This window comes from Cavia porcellus, unplaced genomic scaffold, assembly GCF_034190915.1.
Source record: "Cavia porcellus strain 051 isolate PalLab524CR breed Dunkin Hartley unplaced genomic scaffold, mCavPor4.1 scaffold_2, whole genome shotgun sequence".
NCBI classification, from domain to species: Eukaryota; Metazoa; Chordata; class Mammalia; order Rodentia; family Caviidae; genus Cavia; species Cavia porcellus.
The window spans coordinates 31937414-31961183 of record NW_026947485.1 but is presented as its reverse complement, the minus strand read 5'-3'; the positions used below and the strand labels follow the sequence as shown (position 1 = coordinate 31961183).

The 23770-nt window shown below is 40.3% G+C and overlaps 2 protein-coding genes across 5 annotated transcripts in view; one reads left to right on the top strand and one right to left on the bottom strand.

Annotated features, from left to right (window-relative positions):
- Positions 1-2087: 2087 nt before the first annotated feature.
- Positions 2088-6206, bottom strand: LOC134473999 (E3 ubiquitin-protein ligase TRIM47-like). Its single transcript, XM_063240126.1, has 2 exons — positions 5490-6206; positions 2088-2219 (listed from the first exon to the last, which is right to left on the bottom strand). Exon 1 carries the CDS (start codon positions 6036-6038, stop codon positions 5490-5492), a length of 549 nt encoding a protein of 182 aa, XP_063096196.1. The 5' UTR covers positions 6039-6206; the 3' UTR covers positions 2088-2219.
- Positions 5808-23770, top strand: part of Scrn1 (secernin 1) — a 57908-nt gene continuing 39945 nt past the window's right edge. The window contains exons 1-2 of one of the 4 annotated variants that reach the window (XM_063240115.1): positions 5826-5967; positions 11167-11256. Coding sequence is in view for 1 of the 4 variants with exons in the window: in XM_063240097.1 (XP_063096167.1) it covers positions 11249-11256 (8 nt within the window). In the remaining 3 variants the exon portion in view is untranslated. Of the gene's footprint in view, positions 5968-11166; positions 11257-23770 lie in introns of all 4 variants that reach the window. The other 3 variants (XM_063240097.1, XM_063240109.1, XM_063240102.1) reach the window with 3 other exon arrangements.

Here is a 23770-nt window from a genome sequence, read left to right as displayed (position 1 = left end):
GAAACAATCGTACAGACCTTGCATGTGTCACACCTTCACTGGCCAAGCCAGTTTATAAAGCAGCCCCAGATGCATCAAGAGGATTCTTAACTAATTGCTAGCATAAAAGCTCAATACCCTTTAAGGAATAAAAAAAAAAACCTATCACAGTATAATATTCACTAAGTCTAGCATCCCAACTACAAACAAGCAGGAGGTCAGGCAATAAGCTAACCAATAAAACAAAAGTTTGATAGAAATTATGGAATTAGCACATTGTGAGAATAGGTGATATAAAAATCAAAAGAAAGTTTCAAGAGATGAAAAATATGGTACCACTATAAAAATCTCACTGATGATATTAATAGTAGATAAGAGACTATAGAAGAAGATAAACTTGAATAAATACCAAGGAAAATTCTTTAAAATGAGGCACAGGCAGGAAAGAGACAAAAAAAAAAAAAAAAAAAAAAAAGGAGGGTAAGGACAGAACCTCAGTGACCTATGGGACGATATTGCATAGTCTAAAATATATGTCATTGAAATTTTTGCATTGGAGGGAAATGATGGTTAAAATAGTTGAAATAGCATCAAAAATTGGTAAAAATTATAAACCTCCTGATCCAATAAGCTCACTGAAAAAAATGCCATACTAAGATGCACTGTACTTATATTTTTCACAATTTGAAGGGAAGAAAGAAATCTTTAAAAACAACCATCAGGGAAAAGCTATACAGGAAATGAAATATAATTTTAAATTATCTATAGAAACCATGTAAGCCTTATGATAATATCATACAAATAGAATGCTACTTTTAAATTTTTGAAAAAATAAAAGCTATCAGCCAAAAATTATAGAGTCAGCAAAGATATCCTTCAGAAATGAAAAAGAATAACATTTCCAGACAAAAACTGAGAAAGTTCATCACCACTAAATCTGTACCTACAATAATTGACAGCAATTGCAGAAGGGATGAGAGAGAAACATAAGAGTGTGCTGTTCGAAGTATTTGCATTATATTTGCAATTACATTATTTGACAGTAGACAATAATAAATTTGAAGTACATACTGTAAATACCAGAATAATAAAACAAGAGATATGACTACTGAAGAGTTGTTATAAAATACTAAAATTTTCAATAGAAAATAAGCCAAGTAAAGAGCAAGAAGAGTAAAGGGAGAAAGAAGAGATGATGCAAGCAGAAGTACGAGGATATTTAAAATCTACAATTTTTTTCTTTTTTTTTTTGTACTGGGGATCGAACTCACCACTTGCCAGGCAGGTGCTTATGCCACTGAGCTACATCCCCAGCCCCAAAATCTACAATATTGAGAATTACATTAAATGTCAATGGTCTAAAGCAGAGTTTTTCAACCTTAGTATCACTGGTAGTTGAGGACAGATCATTACTGGTTACAGCGGCTGTCCTTTGTATTGTAGTATAAAATTAGCAGCATCCCTGGCCACTACGTGCTTAGATGCCATTTGAAACCTCCTTATGTCTGCCACTGTGACAATCTCTCCAACACTGCCAAATATCCTGCATGGCAGAAATGCTCCTGCTTGAGAAACAGTGATCTAAACATTCCAATTTTAAGCAGCAAAGAATGTCACAGTGAATGAAAAGCAAGATCTAATTCTATTCTGTTCATATAACCCACTATCATATAAATCCAGAGATAGGTTAAAATAAAGGATGGAAAAAATGTACCATACAACCACTGAGGTAGGTAAGGTTGTCTTCAGGATGCTGAATACTATTAGAGTTTTTAAAAAGAAATATTTAAAAATAACTCATAACAACCGTGTGTATGCACCTTACAACAAAGCTTCAAAATACAAGAAGCCCAAACTGACATCACTGAGACAAATAGAAAGATTCACAAATGTAATTCAAGATGTCATAGTTCAGTCCCACTCTCATAATTGATAGTATAGGAGGAAAAAATCCATATGGACAGAAAAAACTATCAAGCAACTTGATCTAATTGATTTTTACAAAGCTATACTCAACAATAGAATAGACGTGTTTTTGATGTATACATGTATACATGAATACTAATATGGTCCACATCTGAACAATTATAAAACAAATATCTGTAACATTTGAAGGACTGAAATAATATATTTTCTGTGACCAAAACAGAATTACATTAGAATCAATTAGGGCTGGGGATGTCATTCAGAGGTAGAGCACTTGCTTAGCACACCAAAGGTCCTGGGTTTGGTCTCCAGCACTGTTAAAGAAAAAAAAAAAAGAAGCATTATAATAAGCTAACAATAATATCCCTGAACCTGAATATTTGAAAATTAGAAAGTTATAAATATCCATGAGATAAATTAGAAGATATAGATGTGAAATGAAAATACAACCTGTGACAGGATGAAAATGACATTATGTCTGTGTCCTAATCCCAAAAACATGTGGACATTATCTTCTGTCAGCAAAAAAGACCTTATCCACATCATTAAGCAAAAGATGCTGAGAAGGGGGGATAATCCTAGGTCACCAGGAATGGGTCCTAAATACAATTCCATTATCCTAATGCTAGAGGTACAGGGAGATTTGGTTATAATGAAAGTTATGTGAAGACAGAACACAAACGGAGATGGAAGATGCTGGCCTAGAAGATTGATGTGATGTGACCACAAGCCAAGGAATGCTGGCAGCCAGCAGACATTAGGCTTGGCAAGGAATAGATTCTGCCCCACAGCCTCTGCAGAGTGCGATTTTTTTGCCATCTCAGACTTCTGCCTTAAAACGGTGAGAGAATATGTTTCTGTTGCTTTAAACCACTAGGTTTGTGGTAATTTGTTACAGAAACCAATTCATCGCTCCCATTCAGAATAAACTAAAATCTATGAAGGTTCTCAATAGTAATCTAGACGGGGAGGGGCTAGTACATGAAATATGGTTCTATACTTTTCAAACCTGTCAGGATTGAATATTTTATGGTTTCCTTGGTAATATTATTTTCACTTTATGGCTTGTAAATAAAACCAGAAATGTTTCCAGAGTTGTACTTCCCTAGAGGAGAATCCTACATGACAATCCATAAAAGTTGAAATTACCACCCTAACTCTTATCTTTTTTTTTTCCTGGAAAAAGAAAAATCTTTGTCTACTTCATGAGGAAGAGGGTATCTGGCATACTTTAATCTATTAGCTCTTAAGTCTCTGAACACAGTTAGATAAAATATAAATGTAACAATTACATGTTATTTAAGACAATTTTCCCCTGCCAGCTAACTCACAGAAATCTTGTAATTTATCTGTGGCTAAATTTCACATCGTTGGTAGAAGCAAATGGTGAAAGGCCTAATTGATACTTCTTGATGTTCTTTGTATTTGTTGGACTGTTCTGTTCCCTTATCTCTATTTTTGTGACTTGAATGGCAGCAGAGGCTGTCTTTCCCATACAAAGCTGAGACAAATATAATGCCACTTTTTAATTAATGTTACTCAGACAAGGTAATAAGCTTTGCCATTCAGACCTGGGGACAGCAAGTCCTTTGTCATTATGTATTCTGGGGCTCCTGGCTATGCAGTCCTGTGGCTAGCTGGGGACACACCAACAGGCTTCAAAGATTTCAGGACAAAGCTAGCCATGGTGCTACATGCCTGTAATCTCAGCACTCTGGGAGGCTGAGGCAGGAGAATCACAAATTTGAGCCCCGCTTTAGTGAGATACTGCCTCAAGATAAAAAATAAAAAAGGACTGGGATGTAGCTCGTGTGAAGGCTCTAGATTTAAACCTTAGTACCATCACCAAAAAAATCAGGACAAGTAGGTAAGTTGGGAGGCTCCCATGCCTATGTACTAAGACCTCATGTGCCACTGGGCTCCTTTTGCAGAGGAAGAGGCAAGGTACACAGGTGCTGTCCTGAACATGAGAAGTGACTCATATAGGTGCCAGGAAAACATAGAATTGAATTTGCTTTTCTAGGGGTGAAGACTTCTTGAGTACCATTAAATTGGATCCTTAGAAGAGTGGCTCACAGACTTTAATGTGTAAGTGAAATACCAGAGAAACATGAAACACACAAACAAACAAACAAGTTCCCTGGCCTCAGCCCTAGAGACTCAACTCCACAGCTTTGGATGAATCCCCAGAAACAAGCAGTGTAGGAGTTTCTAGTATTGATTATTTAAAATCACAAGGCTACAGTTTCCTTCTTTGGAATAAATGAACAAAAGGTACCTTTGTGTACCAAAAATCTATGAACCAATGCTTTATTTTGCAGTATTTATACTGATTCCCTTAGTTCTCTTTCTGTTCACTCATGGGCAAGCTGCAAGTACACATAATAATCTAAAGGCATGCAAAAAAGTCTCCTTCTGTCCTTGCCAACCAGCCCCAAAGCTTTCCATCCAAGTAGATGGCGGCATCTACTATTGCAGTTTTCCTTGTATTCTGAAGATACCATATCTATGTTTGCAAATGTAAGTACAGACATATCTATTCTTATTCCAAAATATATCACTAAATGTTCTGTATCTAGATTTTTTTTATTCTTTCACTTCATATATTTTGGAAACTTTCATATGATTATAGATGATCCTCATTTGTTTTAAAAAGCTGGATAACATTCCATGGTACGATGGTGTGATTTATTTGTATAGTCCTGAGAGAGAGAGAGAGAGAGAGAGAGAGAGAGAGAGAGAGAGAGAGAGACAGAGACAGAGAGACAGAGACAGAGACAGAGACGGAATTGAATTGAGGGCCTTTGCACTGAGCCACCATCCTCAGACCTTTTAAAACAATTTTCATCTTGACACAGTGTCTGGTTAAGTTGCTCAAACTGGAGTGGAGATTGCTGGTATTACAGGTGTGAGCAACCAAGCGTGGCCTGTCTTTTGCTGGGTGACTGCTGCTGTTCTTTGCTAGTACAAATAATGTACAGAGGATGACCTTGTATTCATTTGACTCCTGTGTCAGTGTGTCTGTAGGATAAGTTGCAGAAAAGCAATCATTGATCAAAGCCTACATATACATTCATTATCCTGGGAGATAGTGCCGAATTGTCCCCTATGGAGGTTATAAAACTTTGATTTTTGCTAATCTGACAGGTGGAAATACTATCTTGTGTATTTGATTTGCAGGTGGCTTTGAGTATTTTTTCATGTGCCTAGGTGTTGCTGTTTATCTTCCTTGACTCTTTTCCTTTGATAAGGTTTTTTCTTATTAATTTATAAAAGGTAGAATCCACATCTTTACCAGTGACCTTGACGCCAACATCAACACACACACACACACACACACACACACACACACACACACACACTAGCACGCACACACAGGCAGAGGGGCGCACCCCTGCACAAGTTTATTAACCATGGCATGAAATCTTGTCTGTGCTACTTGACGTGTGACCTTGGGTGAGTTACTTAAACTCTTCGGACCACAATGTGCAAAGGTATGGCGCATCAACGTGGTCCCCAAAACCAGGGAGTGGACTGAGACACACGCTTCCACGAGGAACAGTTCTCCGCTGGACAATCCTTACCTAGGTGCCAAGGCCCAAATGCAGCGACCAAACCGCAGGGCGAGGCGCCAGGAAGAAAGCTGGGCCTCGCTTCTTAAAGCCCAGGTCTCTGTTTTGGGAGAGCCGCAACTGAGAAATAAAAAGCAAAGAGGAGCCAGTTGTCGACGAAGTCAGTCCCTGGGCCGCCCCTCCAGCAGGCGGAGCGCAGCACCGCGGCCCGGGAGGCCAGAGGGGGGCCGGGATGGGAGCGCAGGGAGGGGAGGGGACGGGAGGGGCAGAAGGGAGGGCGGGCCCGCCGTCACGTGACCCGGCCAGCTGTTGGCGGGGGCGGTGGGGCCCCGGAACGCTGCGAGTCTGGGAAGCGGGACGCGCCCGACGCCGCCTTCGCCACTGCAGCCGCAGCCCCTGATGCCGCTGCAGTAATCCGCCCGCGGCGGGCCCGCACTCGTGGCCGCTGCCTCCGCACCTCAGGGCCGATCCCCGAGTCCGCCGCCCGCAGGTGAGCCGCGGCCCCGGGCGCAGGGAGCCCGCAGCGCTGCCTCCTCGGCGGGTTTCGCCTTGGTCCGCCATCGCCGTCCCTCAGAGCCCAGGCGCTGGCTCTGGCGAGCTGGGGTACAGCAGAAAGGTGGTCTCGGCTGGGGCCGGGTGGCAGGGACCAGAGGCTGCGGGAGCAGGACAGGGTTACCCCGCACGGGGCGCAGGCCCCCTCCCCCACCCTTCCCCCGCCCCTCTAACTCAGAACCCCTCTGTCGGCTCTCGGCAGCTCTCCCGCGCTTCCCTCCGGGCCGCCGACTTGCAGCCCCCGCTGTGTGCCCGCGCGGCCCCTGGTCCTGCAGCCTTCGGGCGGGGCGCGGCGCGGTGGCGGAGCGAGCCCTGCGCGGTCCCGAGGGAGCGCACCTGCGGCGCGGCGAGCTCGCGGCGAACATGGCGGCCTGCGGGCCGCGGCCCTGGGCCCCCTCGGTCGGCCCCGGCTCCACCGCCCGCGACTGCCGACCCGGGTCCCGGCTCCGCCGTCCCCGCAGGGCCGATGCACTCACTCTGCGGCAGGAGTCTGCGCTGGCCGCGCTCTTGACTTGCCACAACTTCTCCCCAGGCCGCACTGGGCGTCCTCGGTGGGTCGAGGTGATGAGGGCACTTATTAAAAAAAGACACCCATGTTTTTCTGAGATGTCTGCCTCGGTTTACCTGCGCCTCCTCGCTTTGAGTTTACTTATTATTTTCTTTTTGGGGACTGATTGTTGGCGACATAGCCCATGAGGTGTGCAAAACGGGAGGGCTCCTTGAATTTTAGAGAATTAAGATTTAATGATAAAAACAAACATTACACCCATTCTTAAGAAACTCATTTTCAGTGACTCAAAGCTGACCCGATAGGGTACTGATAAGTGTGGCTCATGTCCGTAATTGTGGCTTGCAGGTACCTTAATCTGTGCCTGCCTCTAGCTTCTTGGTGTGTGTGTGTGTGTGTGTGTGTGTGTGTGTGTGTGTGTCCCCGTGCGTGCCCGCTATACTCCATGCCTGGCTAGAAGACGCACTACTTGCAACTGAAACCTAATGTTAATTCAAAATGGCAGCATGAAAAATCAGGCCAGGCAGAAACAGCACAGACCACAGCCAAGGAAGGCTAACCCCCTGACCTCAGCCTTGGAGGGAAGTGTCTCTTGGGTATAAGGTAGAGAATGATTCTTGCAGCTTGTTAAAATTTAGTGATTGGCAAAATCCTAGGGGGTGAGTGGAAGTTTGCAGAGCTGCTGTTATTTTCCCTAACTCGTCAAAAGCAACACAAAACACATTGAAACTCTGCGTACGATCTGATTTTCTTCAGTCTTAGCTAAAGTTGACTATGTGGCTGCTAATGTGTGATGCACTATTTAGATATGGCCTTGTACATACAAGCAGCTCTTAAAAGAGATGGTGTAGAGTATAAGCATCAGCCTAGAATAGTGCACATAACAAGTCCTGTGCAAACAGAAAGCTGCATTGGAGGAGCCGATTTGGCACCGTAAGTAAGTATCCAGGTACCAGGGAATGCCAAGTTCTCAAAAGGTGACTAATTTTAGATTTTTTTCCTTTCCCTTTTCACTGCCATGCTGCCAGCCATCTTGCCTTTTAGGAAGGAGGAGATGCACAAGGAAACAAATGCTCTGAGGATAATGCAGTAGGGGAATACTGGCCCAAAGGTCAGGAATGGCAGAGTAGGAGGCATCTTGAGCAAGTTTTGCTGTGAGCCCCTTGGTACAGTGGAGAGGCTGAATCAAACAGGATAGGTGGCCCACCAGTCATAGACCAGACTGGTAACTGACCGTGAGAATCCAGGTCCAGGCCCTGTAATTCCCTGTCAGATGTTCCGAATGCATGCCACCTTTCAAAGGAGGCTTTATTAGGATGGCAGATACTTTGAACAATGGGAAACCAAGCTGTACCATGAATTTAAAAACCCATTGGTGTTTAAAGTTAGGGACCATGCCAAAGTTTCTTATTGAAAGATCATTGAACTTTTTTGTTCTTTTATTTTTTTGGTACTGGGGATCGAACTCAGGACCTTGTGCTTGCCAGGCAAACACTTATGCCATTGAGCTAAATCCCTGGCCTAGGCTATTGAATTTTGAGCTGTGTCCACCTCACATTCACATTTCCTAGTGATGAGACTGCACTGAAGAACTGAAACCTTAATTTTAATCAAATCTTTGAGGTAGAATGTGTATTCTTTTGTTTAGAAGTTGGCTGCTTCTGTTTGTGTTTGACCAATTTATTTGGCAAGAAACCTAAGCTTTCCATGTATCTAGTTTCTTTTTTTTTTTTTTTTGTCTTTTTCCTTTTTATCGGTACCAGGGATTGAACTTACCGACTGCCTGCTTGCAAGGCAGGTGCTTATGCCGCTGAGCTAAATCCCCAGCCCCTTATCTAGTTTCTTTAGTGTATTCACTGTAAGTAGGAGTAAGTAACAAGCCCATTTTAAAATAACTCAGACTGAAAGCAGAAGGTTTTTCTCTAATTTGAATTTGAAGTTTGCAAGTGATCATTAGTGAGCCTACATCCACCCAAGCAGAAGTGGAGATTTTGTGTGGGTTTAGATGTGGAAAAGAGAAGGAGGCAGCAGGTAGAGAATATGGAGAGAATGTCTTGAGACAGGGGAGTAGATGGGAACTGGGTAGATATGTTATGCTGATATGAGCCATCTTACAAATGACTTGCGGTAGAGCATGAATGTGAACATATGCCTAAGATAATTCAAAATAACAAGCTTCAAATATATGTAGAGCTGGGGATGTAGCTCAGTGGTAGAGTGCTTGCCTAGCATGTTGAAGCCCTGAGCTTCATCTTCATTCAGCATCACAAAACACAATAAAAACTACATAATGCCATATATGTTTGTTGGCGAACAATAAAGATACAAATACACCAAAGTTACTTTTAGAAATCATTATTTTCTTTGAGATAAGAATTGAATTCTGTGCCATCCAGTTTAGTAGCAGTTAGCCACTTGTGGCTGCTAACTTCAAATGTGACTGGTCTGAATTGAGATGTCCTATCAGTTTAAAAACACCCATCAGGATCTAAAAATTTAATGTGCAGAGAGTTTAAGGTATGTTGTTAGTAATTTTTATACAGACACTACGCTGAAATAGTATGTTGGATATATCAGGTTAAATAAAATACATTATTAAAAAGCTTCACCTGTCTTTATCTTTTCTAATGTGGTTACTAGAAAATACAAAATTGCATGTATGACTGCTGTCTGTCTTGTGTGGCAACATTGCCTGCTGGACAGTGCTGGTCTCAGTCATTAACGGGAAACCGAATTTAGTGGAAACTCTTGATGTTTGCAGAGTTGGGCATGCAAGAATAAACAAACAGGAACTGGAAGGGGAATGGTGAATGTTGCATTGCTCAGCATTTCATTACTGTGACCAAATATCCAACATACATAAAGGAGAAAAGGTTTATTTTAGCTTTCGGTTTCAGCGGTTTTAATCCATGGATGGTTGTCTCCAGGACAGAAGCTTAATGGAAAGGCATGGCAGGGGAAAGATACTGACCGCGTGGCAGCCAGGCATAGAGCAGGAAGAGCCAGAGAGGGGAGGATCTGAGGAGAAGACTCTCCCCTTCCTGGTTATGCTCCTAGTGATGTTTAACCCACTGGTGTGGTTAAGGCCAGCTTTCCCATGATCTAATCACTTTCCCAAAGCTCCATTCCTGAATGCATAAGTGTGGGGGATATTTTTGATCCAAACCACGAGTGGAGAAGGAGTACAAGGAGTGAGTGATCAGTGATTCTTTGAGATGGAGAAGAGATGTAGTGGATTGGAACAGCTGGGTTATGAGAGGTTCTTCTGCTGTGCTGAGGATGGAATCCAGAGCCTTGTACGTGTTGGCTATTTCTGTACTATTGAATTATGTCCCAAGCCCCTGTTGTCTTTTGAAGCTGAGTAAGAAGACTATGTCATCATCCCAGGACTCAGGAATGGAAACAGGGTTGTCAGGTGACATGGTGGTGGGTGGTTCAGTGCTGAGGTGACTGTGCCTTACATTGCACAGTAATCTCCTCAATCTGATGTATCTTTGTGAACACACTCAAAAGAGATTAGTGGACCCTGGGACAGAGAAAGTACCCTAGGCAAATTAGGGGTCTTGGGTCCTAGCTCTGGTTCTGCCTGTAATTAGGAGTATGACCTTGAACAAGTCCTTGTTATTTTGTCTCACTTTAAGAAATGGGATGAACAAGAGCTGTCCACTATGACACTAGGTGGTTTCCATGGGATGAGATATGGCATATTAGAAACATAAGGGAATTTATATTTATTTGTTAAAACACTATATAATGAGATAAAACTTTTGCTTCTGTACATGTGTATAAGAGAACAACAAAAACAACAACAAAAAAAGACAAGCCTTCTTCTATTCTTTAAGTGGGTTAAGTTCATGGATGCCAACAATATCAGTTTTGTGTTTGCCGATCTGAATATCTGAATCAGAGGTCACATTCAAGGGTGCATCTGCACATCGTCTTCATGTAAAAAAGCATCACAGACTATACCGATGAGGTATGGGCATTTTAATTAAAAGGACTATTATATTTAGTTCACCCTGTTTCTATCATGGGATTTTCCTGCAACTGGCAAAAATAGCATAGATTCTGTTTTATACCATCCAACTTGCTTTTCTTTATTATTTCCCACATTGTGCAACCTGGGGGTTGGTGGTAACAATAGATGAATTTGCAGACATAAAGCTGCAAGTACAGCACTTCACATTTGTTCTGTTTTTTTCCCTTTATTCCAATGGAGTGGCTAGAGGGGAATTTAAAGGAAAGTACAACACAGTAAGTAATTAGCATTATGTAGTGGATTGGTAGACACATTCACAAGGTGCAAAATGTGTTTGAAACATACAGTGAATGTTTAAATTTTTTTAAAACTATTACAGTTAACAACACAATGTTAACCCTCCTCAAAATACTCTCTCACTTTGAATACACTTACACCATCATTCTTACCTCTTTCTAAACCAGTTCTGGAAGTTTTCTTTTGTGTCTTTACAAGGCATGATAAAATCTACAGCTCACTACTTCTGAGACCCAAAAGGCAGGCTTGTAAAAACATTAATGTGTCCTCATTTACCTTATTTACTGTTCCTGGCATTGTGTGATTTCTGGTGAACATGACCATGAAGGGTAAACATTTTGAATTTATTCTAGACATCAAGTCAAGTCATGTACAATAGAGCAGCTAGACACACCTGAAAGAAGACTTCCCGAACTGCTTCAGAAAGTGGCCAGAATGACAGAGTAAGTGTGTTCACAGTAAGAGGAGCATTTTGAGGCGATTGATGGAAATATGTCTTTTACTATAATAAAAATAGTAACTAGCTGGAGTTTTTGATGACACCTAATAATTTTGTCTTTTAAGTGTAATTCTGTAATACAAATCATGTTTAATTTGTTAGATTTGGTCAAATTTCCTAATGAAACTTTCCCCACTGCTGGCAAACCTTTACATTTTTATTAACTTTTTAAAATATTAACTTATTTTGTAGTTCTTTATAAGTGAACATTTTTTAGTAAACATTTTGGCTATTTGTACTTATTTTTCTTTGAAATGGTATTTCTGTACTTTGCATATTTTTCTTCAGGGTAGTCTTTTATTGATTTATAAGAGGAAATAGTCTCTTTTTGATGGTTGTTGCAACGTGTTTCCTTCCTTTCTTCCTTCCTTCCTTCCTTCCTTCCTTCCTTCCTTCCTTCCTTCCTTCCTTGCTGCTCTCCCTCTCTCCTCCCCTCTCTCCCTTCTTTTCTGTGGTGCTGGAGTTTGAATCTGGGGCCTCATGCGTGGTAGGCAAGCTTTGTATGCTGGGCTCTATCCTTAGCCTTTGTATTTTCAGACAGGGCCGTGCTGTATCTTCCAGGCTGATCTTGAACTTGTGATCCTCTTGCATCAGCCTCCCTAGTTGCAAGGAGTACAGGTGTCCACAAACATGTCAGCTATAGTATTTCATTTAAAAAGTTTTGCACGATAAGTTTAAAGTTACTTTTTATTTAAGTCTATAATATTTTCCTTTCTGAGATACTGATTTTATTTGTTTTTTGCATGTTTACATAGGCTTTTCCCTCCCTAGTGTCATTAAAAATGATCTAGATGTTTTGCATTTTGGAAAAAAAGTTAAATTTTGAATTGTAGTAATTTATTTTTGACAGTGAATTGGAGGCCTGGACATACTTCTTCCCTCTTTTCCCATCCAACAGAGTCAATTATCCCAGCAGTATTGATTATTTAATACATCTTTTACCTTGGTTTCAAATTCGACCTTCATCGTATAATAATTTCCTACATGATGGTCATTTTTCAAGACTCAGCTTTTGTATAAGTATCAAACTAGTTTAATCCTGAAACTTTTTAAATACAGTTAATACCATTTAAGCCTAGTCTTTCTTCATTCGTTTTCATTCCCAAAACAATTTGGTTAATCCCACATATATTTTGTGGGTTTTTTTTCATGGTGTTAGGGATTGAACCCAGTGCCTTGAGCTTTTTAATTACGTATGATACCACTGAAGTATACCTCCTATCCTCAAAGATCACTTGTGACGTATTTTCTTGAAAATCGCTATTTGTATATTCATTGCTGCCAGATTGACTCCACTGATTAATTTAGAGAGGACAGACACTTCCGTATAACGTCGACTCTTTCCAGCAAAGAACTGGAGCATTTCCTGGCCATTCAGATTTTCTCTATCCACATAAAGCCCTACTTTTTTTTTTGAAATGCATCTCTCTAGTAAACTTATCAGAAAATGGAAGAATCCCTATAAGGAAAACTATAGGACTCTGGCAGTGAACGCAGAAAAGCTCACACAGGGAAGAGATGCTTTCTGTCTTTGACTGGAATATGAAGTCTGGGCCAGCTGAGAATGGGACCGTTTTGGAGTCTGAATTTCCATTTCTCTCCTTTTTTTATTTTATCACTCCAGGCAAGCTACATAATGTCGGTTTTCTCTTGTGTAAAATGGGGACAATATCTGCATGATAGGGTTGTTGTGAGGATTAAATGATTACACATGTATTTTGTTATTTATTATTATTATATTATTAAGTACCTAATGAGCGCTTAATGTTCTAGCATAAAAGTTTTAGGTTGTATGAATGTTATTATTTTAGCTGCACCTACCAGATGAATCTGTAAATTTGATGTAATTCCAATCACAAGGCCATTAAAAAAAAAAGAAATTTGGGCTGGGGGTTATAACTCAGGGGTGAAGTGCTTGCCTAGTGTGCACCAAGTCTTGAGGTCCATCCCCTGCATGAGAGAGATAGACAGACAGACAGACAGACAGACACCTGGGTTAGTCCTATCCTCCTGCCTGTCTTTCCTCAGAAGCCCCCAGGGACTGAGTGAGCTAGATGGAATGTCCAGTCAGATGAGAGGAAAGGGACAGGGCCAGGGGCCTCACCTGAAGCTAGGAGAGGAACTTGCCTGTCTTACAGTTCCTTTCTCTGTTTTTTTGGATCGTTTATTTAACATAATCACCAGGGAGAGTTTCTGCCTCCAAGGGGAGCCTGTATCTTGAAAGCTCCCTGATCACTTCTGATCCTTTTAAGTGGGGTTAGCCCTTCCTTGCTGGGCTGTGTGCACGTGAATGCTCTTCTTCCTGATGATAAAATCCTTGATGGTATCTTAGGTCCTCCTTGCTTTGGGCTCAACTTGGTGGTTGTAGATGACTAGATGCTCAAAATGTGGGTTGTAAATTATGTGACTTTTAAAAAATCCTAGTTAAAATTATGTAGTGATCAAAAATTCTGAGTATTTTTTTCCCTTGCTCTTAGAGTGAAGCCTTAGTGGTTTTTTAAAATTGCACTTAGTAGTGCCCTAGTGACCCAAAAGAATTAATGGAATGTTTTAAAGTATCCTTAGGCACTAAAATAATAAAAATCCAACAAAGTAGTATGACCTTACTATAAAAAATTTTAAAATTACATAATCAGATAAGGTGAAATTTAAAATTTCTATTTTCATATTCTCATGCTTGCCCCCCTCCCAACTATCAGATGTTAATCCTTTCTGTTCCTTTTCTCTTTGTCTGTTTTCTCTCTATTACCTATCCATATGTCATATATACTTATATTTATATGAATGTTCATTTATACACATATATGTATATACAGATGTGTAACAATATATTCACATTTTTTTTTTTTTTTGGTAGGGGAATTATGCTCAGGACTGCATGCTTGCCAGGCATGCACTGTGACACTGTGACACAAAGTTGTTTTTGTCTTTTTGAAACAGAATTTCACTGTGCTGTTCAGGCTTCCCTTTAACTTACTTTGTAGCTCAGGATGGTTTTTAACTCACAGTAGTCCTCCTGTCTCAGCCTTCTAAGTGCTGGGATTACACGCATGAATCACCCTGCCTGGCACTATGTATATGCATACAGGTTCTTTTTGATGGTGCAGGGGGACAAATCTGCTAATTGTAAACACAGCAAGTAGCTCTAACATTAACGTAGTTTTACATTCTATTCGCTATGTTCTAAGTTAAGTTGTCCTCTGGTTTCATGCTGAGATTTATGGAATTTATTACTTTATTTACTTCATTATTTTATTTCTTCTTTAGGAAATTAATGAAGTGTTTTTTAAAACAGCAACAAAGTTAGTCAAGTACCATTTTAAGAATGAATGGGGAGATTTTTTTAAATAGAAAAAATAAAATTTCAAAGCAATAATTAAAGGATAGCAACAGTTAATACATTGTATATTGTTATCTTTAGTTAGCAATATACAGTTAGTTAGAATACAATATATCTGCATTTAATTGTCCAAACAATATTAGTACAAACCATTCTTTTCAATGAACTAAAATTAGTAGTCTATCTTTTATATATAAAATCATTTATATATACACACATATATTATTCCTTTCAGCTTCTCACACTAGAGAGACAATACAGTGTTTATACATGCGAGTCTGATTTATTTCATTGATGAGTGTGGTCTGTAGTTGCATCCATTTACCTATAAATGTCTGCAGGTTTTTAAAAAATCCCAGTTTACAGGGTTAGCAGGTACGTACCAAGGCACACTAGTGGGGAAAATAGACAGTGCACTGTTTAGATGGGAGAGGAAGACAGATGGTGGGAACAGCGAGGTCATAATTCAAAGCAACCTTGCCAAATTAGTGGACACAATGGCAGCAGTGTCAGAGATGAGAACAGAAGGAAATGAAAGGCTCCTAGATGTGGCTTGCTGAGTAGCTACCAAATATTTCCCACAGAGAATGCTTTTGGCTGCTAACCGTAGAACTGCCCATTTTAAACTATATTTTTCCTTTGGCTCCAGGATTCTGTTCTTTAAGAACAAGTCAAAGGAACAAACTTTTCTTGATGTATCTTTATTCCGGATGCTCTGCACATATTATCTCATTTAATCCCCATAACTACATGTGATTGACACGATGACCTCATTTTATAGGTGAATAATTGAGCAAGGGGATAAAGCACCCAGAATCTAGGTCTGACTTTCTTCAACATCTTTAATATATAGCCTCTTAGAGTCATTATTTTGACGGTACACAACTAATTTAAATCATTATTGTGATACAGCTGTTTTCTTTTTCCTCTCTCCCTCCCTCCCTCTATCCCTCTTTTCCTTTCTTTGGAACATGGAAAACTGCCTTTCTACCTGCCACACACAGGAGAACATCTTCTAACAATGAACCTGATCTGACTATTTTTCTAATTTAGCTAGCTTTGTTGAAAATTGTAATGTAAGTGCTCTTCTCCTTGGCTTTTTAAAAATCGTGTGTCCAGGGGCTGGGGATTTAGCTCAGCGGCATAAGCGCCTGCCTTGCAAGCAGGCAGTCCTGAGTTCGATCCCTGGTACCGATAAAAATGAAAAAGACAAAAAAAAAAAAAAAAAAAAAAAAAAATCGTGTGTCCACGAGGAATGAATGACACCCAGTTTATCACTTGGGGATCTCTTAAAGAACTCTTGCATTGTAGATGTTTGTGCAACTTGCAATTAAAAAAAGTGGAATCATAGTGTAAATGCATCAGAGAAGTGGGCAGAAGATAACTGGATATGGTGAGATTTTTGTAGGTGATTTTTGAATTTGGGTGTGTCTCAACACTGGATGATGATAACACGTTATGTATCTGCACTGTTACCTTTCAAGGACATGAACATTCCACTGTCCCTGAATACATGTAAATTCATTGAAAGTGTTACTAAATTAGTGAGCTATACTCATTACATGTTTTGCCCAGCAAACTATAGTGACTGTGGGGGTATCCATGAAAATTTTTTGACAAAGATATTGGAAAACATCATTAAAAGAAAACATCATTGAAGAATACTTTTGTAAGGTGTTAATTACCTAACAGTAAATACAAATTTCGAAGCTAGTATTTCCTTGTCCTTCAGACGGCTCTATATTTCCTTAGTTACCAGTTTGTCATGTGATTCAAGATGTTAAATCAGACATCGTGCTTTAATTTATATTTCTCATTGGGATCATATTTTGGCAAATGAAGCAGAGTCATATGTGGACACGAAGTAAAATTAGTTAATTTGCCATGGCTGAGCTGCGGGGACCTCCTTCACCCATGAAGCCCTATTTTAGAGCAGTATTTATTAGGGGACAAGGAGCTGGATAGCAGATTATTTTGTTTATAACATTTCCATTTTAAAAAATGTTTTCATTATAGATTCTTTAGTTCCATGTGGAAAATTTGAAAATGCTTTATATGTAAAGGTTAAAAGTATGATCTACCAATCATATGATTACTACTATTAATACAAATATATATGTATATATATGTATTTCTTTATGATTTTTTGCCCTTAGCATTTTTGCATCAAAAAGAAAAAAGAAAAAAGGTTGAATGAGATTTCAAGAAAGTAGTGAAAAATTGAATATGAATAACAGCCCAGGGCCAGGAATATGGGTCAGCGGCACTACATCTGCCTGACAAGTGTGAGTCCTGAGTTTAATGCCCTGTACCAAAAAACAAAACAAAACAAAGAAAAGAAACAAACCTGTGGAGCAGGCTGAACAACAATCAAATTCTTTCTGATTTCTCAGTTTCGAAGCCCAAAGGATGGAGAAAATCCAGCTTTCTACAACTGTTTGTCTTACCAGTACTGGAAAAAGGAAACCACTCTCTTTCAAGTTACCCTGAGATGAGTGTGTGTGTGTGTGTGTGTTGTGTGTGTGTGTTCTACCTGCCTTCATTGCGAAGACAAAGTATTACTGCCAATACTGTCTTGACTTCTGATAAAATAGTTTCCTTAAAAATAAAATGAAGAAACCAGAATGGGAGAAAGTTAATAGCCTTAAGGCTGGCTGATGCCTGCAGGAGATTTATTGTATTATTCTTATTTGTTGTGTTGAAAGTTTCCACCTTGAGGGTGGTGTACAGGCAGAGAAAAATGAATAATGCTTTTGAGAGACAAAGAGGTAAATAATCATGTGGCCATTATGGACGAGTCGCAGTTGGCTGCATCGGAATGACCTGGGTTTGTTAAAAATGCCCTTCCTGCGATCTCAGCTTGGACTCTCTAAAGCAGAATCTCTGAGGACGAGGGTCAGAAAACTTGCCTTCTTAATGAGCTTCCCAGACCATTTTCATGCTTGGCCAAATTTGAATATTATTGGACCACAGTCTGGGAGTGTCTTGTCAAAATCATATTTTGCTCATCTTTTTCTCTTATAGAAATGAAATGCAGGAACTGCCCTTTGTTTAACAAACATATTTCTAGATCTTTATTCTATGGCCATCTCTGAGCAGGGTGCTGAGAAGTAGGGATTTATGTGGGTATGTGCCCTCATGGGACTGTCTGGTAACAGAGACAGGTGTTTTAAAACTTAGGGAAAAGAAAGGAATGCGACTGAGGCTTTAGGTTTCTGTAGTGCTGGAACACTCCAAGCAACACTTAAAAATCCCTCCCTGTTCTTCTTCAGGGTATATATCTGAACCCCAGGTATGTTATTCACAAGTAAAGAGTCCAAGACTTTACTAGTAGTACATCAGTCTAGTTCTGTCTCTAGCCTCAAAAAGATTACCTTCAAAACGTTACTTGTTACGGAAAACTTAAGGCCCCTACAAAAATAGAACAGTGAGAACCAACCCAGTGTACCTCCCCATCTCCCCGATTTAACAGCTTTTATTTCACAGCCCTGTTTCAGCTAAACTCTAATCTTTTCTCCCAACCCTGCACTTCCACTGTATCATTTCTCATGGGTCTCTTTGTCTGTATCTGTAGGGGACAAGGGCTCTTCTTATATACATAACTACCGCATCATAGTCATGTTTAAGACATTAATAGTCATTCATAATATCATCAACGATCCAGTCAATGTGCATATTATGCCAATTTTCTTAGTTTGTTTATGTCAGGATCCCAAATAAATTCTGTTCATTCTGACAATCGATTGATATATCTTAAATAACATTTTTCTTGCAGTTTTCCCCCTCTTTTTGATTGTTGAAAAAGCCAGTTTTATTCTATAGATTTTTCCAGAATCTTGATTTTGCTGACCGAATCTTAAATGGTGTCCATTGTTTTTTTGTTAGTCGATGATTAAAACTAGTGCTTTGACCCTATATACATCTTAGTTGTACTTGGGAGTATGAGTGAGGCTGATGAGCCGGTGCATCACTGTGAGCAGTAGGAAGCAGGAGAGTGAACGTGTATTGAGTGCCCACTGTAAGCAGCCTCTGCGCTGGGTGCTTTCCATATGCTGTCATTAACTCGAGTGCTATGTTGGGTCAGGGGATCAGTTCCTTTTCCAAATTGAGGGAAGCTCTGGCTTGGAATTAGTGGGTGGAGTCAGGATGGGAACTGGGATCTGTGTGTCTCTGGTCTCTACGTACACAGGACTGCAGCACTAGCCAGGCATGTAAAATATGTGCAGTTGCACAGCAGTGAGGAGAGTCAGTCCTTTGGGTGCAGTGTTAAGGAGTGGAGGGACATGGGGAGTACAGATCCTGTTCAGAGGAACCTTTTCCAACTTTTGCTGTCTCATAGGATGTGACTCACTCAGAGTTGCCAGATCCTGGAGTTGTCAGATATCTGAATGTCTGTGGGAGATCTCTAAGTCTAATTCAGCTTTCTAAACAGCACTATGTAGGGCAACACCTTGGACCAAACCAAACAAACCTGCTGTCCCACACCACACTGCTGAAGAGTATGTCTTTTGAAGACTGGCATGCTTGACCCAGGAGTCCACTGTCAGAGGAAATTGTTGCCCTTGAAGTCACAGAAAGGGAGCATTTGCAGCTGCTGAAAGATGTGAAGTGACCATGGACAAATCCTCAAAAGGCAAATGAACATTTGGAAAAAGCAGAATTTCTGAGGTCTGACAGAGATACTTTGTTTCTGAAGGGACAGCCTTCATGATGGTCCTTCTCTCATTTTAATAGTCTGAATCCCACATGGCATTGTGAACACTTTAAGTATCTGGAAGTATCATTGAGGTCTCATTACAACCTTAGGAAGAATGGCCTCCCACTATTCCTGTTTCTGAAGGATTGGAGAAGTGGAAAGGCTGAGATCTGAGCCCAGGGGGCTACAGGGCCTGCTTACTTGTTGCTGTTGTTTGGATTTGGAGTGTCTCCCAAACACCCATGTGTCAAAGGTTTGGCACCAGGGTTTTGCTTTTGATGGGTGGTAGATGCTTTAGGAGGTAGAATGTAATGGGTTATCATGGGTGGGTGCTTACAGGGACAATGAGAATCCAGCCCCTTCTCATCTCTTTCTGCTTTCTGGCTATGACATGAACAACTTTGCTCCACTATGCACTCTTCAACATGGTGCACTATCCATACACGGGCTCAGAGGTAAGAAGGCTGGTCAGCCTCCAAAACTGTAATCAATAAAACTGCAAGCCAAAATAAACCTTTCCTCTTTGTAAGTTAATCATCTCAGGTATTATTGTAGTGACAGGCTGCTGACTCATACACTTAATACTCTATGTGATCTTTCTTGATAGTTCTTCTTTCAAGGCATAGATTATTTGTAGCTGGATCTCATTGGCTGTGGAGCCCTAAAGCTTTATGCTCTGTCTTGAGCTTTTATTCAAAGAGTAGAATCTGTCTTTCTCTTAGACAAAATGTGGTAAGTCTGAGCTAATATGTATTTATGTATATTACAAATATACGTGTTAGTGTATACGTATACATACGACTTTTGTTGGCTGCATTTACACCCCAATTTTAGACAGTTCCCTTTCCAAACACTTCATTATTCTTTACTATTTCAGTAGTAGATATTTGACAGAACCATCAATTTAAAAATGAATGTCACTTGTCTCTTTTAGTTCTGCAGAAATTTTAATATTTTAAAATATGAATTAATAATATAATTTTTTCTTTTCAATTCTGCAAAGTGGTTATGCAAGGATATCAAATTTAAATTTAAGAAAGCTGGGAGGAAAGTCTTGCTGGTGAGTTGGGTTTCATTCTCTTCGTAAGGAAAAACAGTTTGTCATACCTATTTGCAAGACAGTTAACAAGCCTATAGCTCATACAGACAGTCACTTTCTTGCTCTCAGGCGACTCCAGGCTTTCTTATTGCTGGCTAGGGTGACTGATGAGGGTCACGCTAGCTTCTCTGAGATAAAGAGGCTGGGCATTTGGCAGTCATGGAGAGAAAATCCCTGCCCAGGCTCAGGGCATTCATGCCTCAATAACTCCTCCCTGAACTTGAAGACAAAGATCTTTTCTCCATGCAGCTTCCTCCCTCCTTGTCTAGACATTCTCCAAGTGGTCTCCTAGCTACAAGAGTGCAGCCTCCCACCACCAGTGAGCGAGCGAGTGTTGTGAGAGGCGTCCTTTGTGGCCAGCTCTAGGAGAGCACTAATATCTTGTTCCCAAGAGGAAGTCATGAATCCTGAGGGAGGTTCCCCAGGATTAGAGACTGAGCTTAGGGATACTTCACCATAGTGATGGCATTGCATGTAAAGCAGCATGGTTCAGTACACAAGCTTCTAGCCACATGTGACTATTTAAAACTTTATTTTAAAATGTGCTAAACAATACATAAAATTGATCGTTTCAGCCATTTCTGATTGTACAGCCTGGTAGTATTAAGTATATCCATGCCGTTGTATAATCAGTCTCCAGAACTTTTACATCTTGCCAAATGGAAATTCTGCATCCACTAAGCAACTGTCTATTCCCAAATCCTAGAAATCCCACCTTGACTTTCTGTTTCAGGGTGTCTGGCTAATTGAGACACCTTATGTATTGTGTAGTACAGATTGAGCATCCCACATCTGAAAATATGAAATCTGAAACTTTTTGACACTAGAATGGAAAATCTTACTTACCCCTGATCACATTTGATATGGGCCTCAGTGAAAATGTAGGTACCCTAAACATATTGCATAAAGTTGATTCCAGGCTGTATGTTTAATGTGTATATGAAATATAAGTGAATCTTGTGTTTAGACTTGTCTTATTTGCAAGCTATTTCATTATGTAACTAAACTATCTGAAATCGAAAACACTTCTACTCCCATTTTGGATAAGGGATACTCAATTTGTATTTGTGCTTCTTGTGATTGGCTAATTTTAATTAGCATAGTGTTGGCTGTTTAATTTAAATTAATTAAAAATTCATTTCCTCCATTATACTAACTGCATTTGAAGTACTCAGTAGCCCCATCTGGTTAGGGGCTACTGTATCGGACAGCACAGATGAGAATATTTCCAGCATCTTGAGAAGTGTTACTGGGCAGAAAACTGCAGTGTTACACTGAGAACTGACTGAGAGGAAAAATATCAGGTATATTACTTTGCAGCCAGCCGGGTAATGAATAATCTGATTTCTTTTTTCTGCTTCAAAAAGACAGAGATGCCAAGATGTTTTCATATTTCCAACTCATGGCTTTATCTCAACTTCCTATCTTTTAATATTATCCCCTCTTCCCCAGTAGTCTGCAATATTAAAAATAATTTCAATTGGAGAACCTAGAGAGCATGGGTATGCCGCGCAGACTACAGGTAAAAGGCCCTTCAGCTTACCCACTGATGGGAGTTAAATTGGAGTGTCTCATTAATTAGCACTGTTAGTTTATTGCTAGCCTGGCAAGAATCTTAATAGGCACTTGCCACAAAGCAGCCTTATTCTGCAGGCCTACCCTGTAAGCCTGTTTGCTTTTAAGGCTTTTTCCTTGACAGTCACAGTGCGAGAAATGGCGTTTCTGTCTGCAGTATATACCCAAACTTAAAGGTAGAGTTTCTTAGTCTGGTCTGGTGCAGCACGCCTGTAATCCCAGCAGTATGGGAAGCTGAGAAGGGAGGTTTGTAGGTTTGAACCCAGCCTGAGCAATTTAGTGACTTGGTGAGACCCTGTCTCAAAAAATAAAAGGAAGAGCTGGGGGTGAAGCTTAGTGCTAAGGCCCTGGGTGCAGTTCCCTACTTCTGAGGGAAAAAGAAATTTTTTTTAAACTTTTTATCAGTACCAGAGATTGAACTCATGACCATCTGCTTGCAAAACAGGTGCTTATACCACTGAGCTAAATCCCCAGCCTCCAAGAAAAAGAATTTTTTAATATTAACACTTACCCTTATGCTGTGAGATGCATGTATTTTTTCTAAAAATGCTTTTCTTAAAAAAATATTCTTATTCACTGAATTGATTTTGTTACCCATAAGAGGATTACAGTGTGTGTTTTGGAAATGCTGATTTATAGGCATCTGGGTTCAGTTTCAGGCCTATACTGCAACCCCACCTGGGTGTCCTGTCTGGGTCCCCACCACATCCTGTGGTGGTCTAAAGAAGAGTGAAGAGATCAAAGATTCATTTAGGAGCGAGGGGAGAATTGACCCAGCAGGTATAAAAGGATATCCAGGCGGAAGCCAGGGCCACTTTTCTGGGTGTTCAGTGAGAAGTAGCAGCTGCATATCAGGAGAAATGGAATTGACCCCTAGAACCTCTACCGTTAGCTTCTGGAGGAAAGAGCTTCCTTAAACCAACCCTGGTGACTTCAGTAGCTACTTCCTAAGGGTTTTATTTTCTTTGTTTTTTTTGGAAAGACTCTCCCCAGTCTTCTTACCTCCTGTTTGTTACTTTGGTTTTTGCAAACGAGAGCACATTTTATCACTATAATAAGTAGAGATTTCACAAATCAGTGTTTTGGGATCATTGAAACCTTACGTAGAAAATTCTTTTTCTGGGTTATTTTGGGAAATGGAATGGCTGCTCTGCTCAGTGGAGCTCTCATTAGCCTCAGGGTACTTAAAATGTAACGGAATCAGTGTTCCTTAGTCATATTTACTACCTTCGGTAGTCCCAGGAGGCTGGGAGCCATCATACAGGAGAGTGGAGATGGACATTGTCACCATCACAGGGAGAGGGAGAGTCCTGTCCAGGCCTTTCTCAGGCTGGTCAGCACACATAATGCAGACTCAGACCAAACAAATGGACACTAAGCTCAGCTAGTTTGCTACTGACTGATAGTTTGCTGGTTGACTTGGCTGCTTTACTGGTTGTATATTTATAAATACAAACTGAAATTGTGCTTCTTTCTGGCAGTCCCAGTTCATTCACAAAATTCAGTGGAAAAGCCAACCTCCCTGGGCTGTATTTCTTGCTTCTCTTTCCTGCACCCACATCATCATCAAGTGCCTTAGCTGACTTGAGGAATGAACGGATGCCCTGACTGAAGACTAAGGGCTTAATTAGAAACCTGGTGGGATTTACCTATTTTCCACAGATACATCTTGTAAATGTATCATTGTTCAGGATCGAGTAAAATGAGATTTAGATCACACATGAGTACTTTTGAAATGGTGCAAGGAC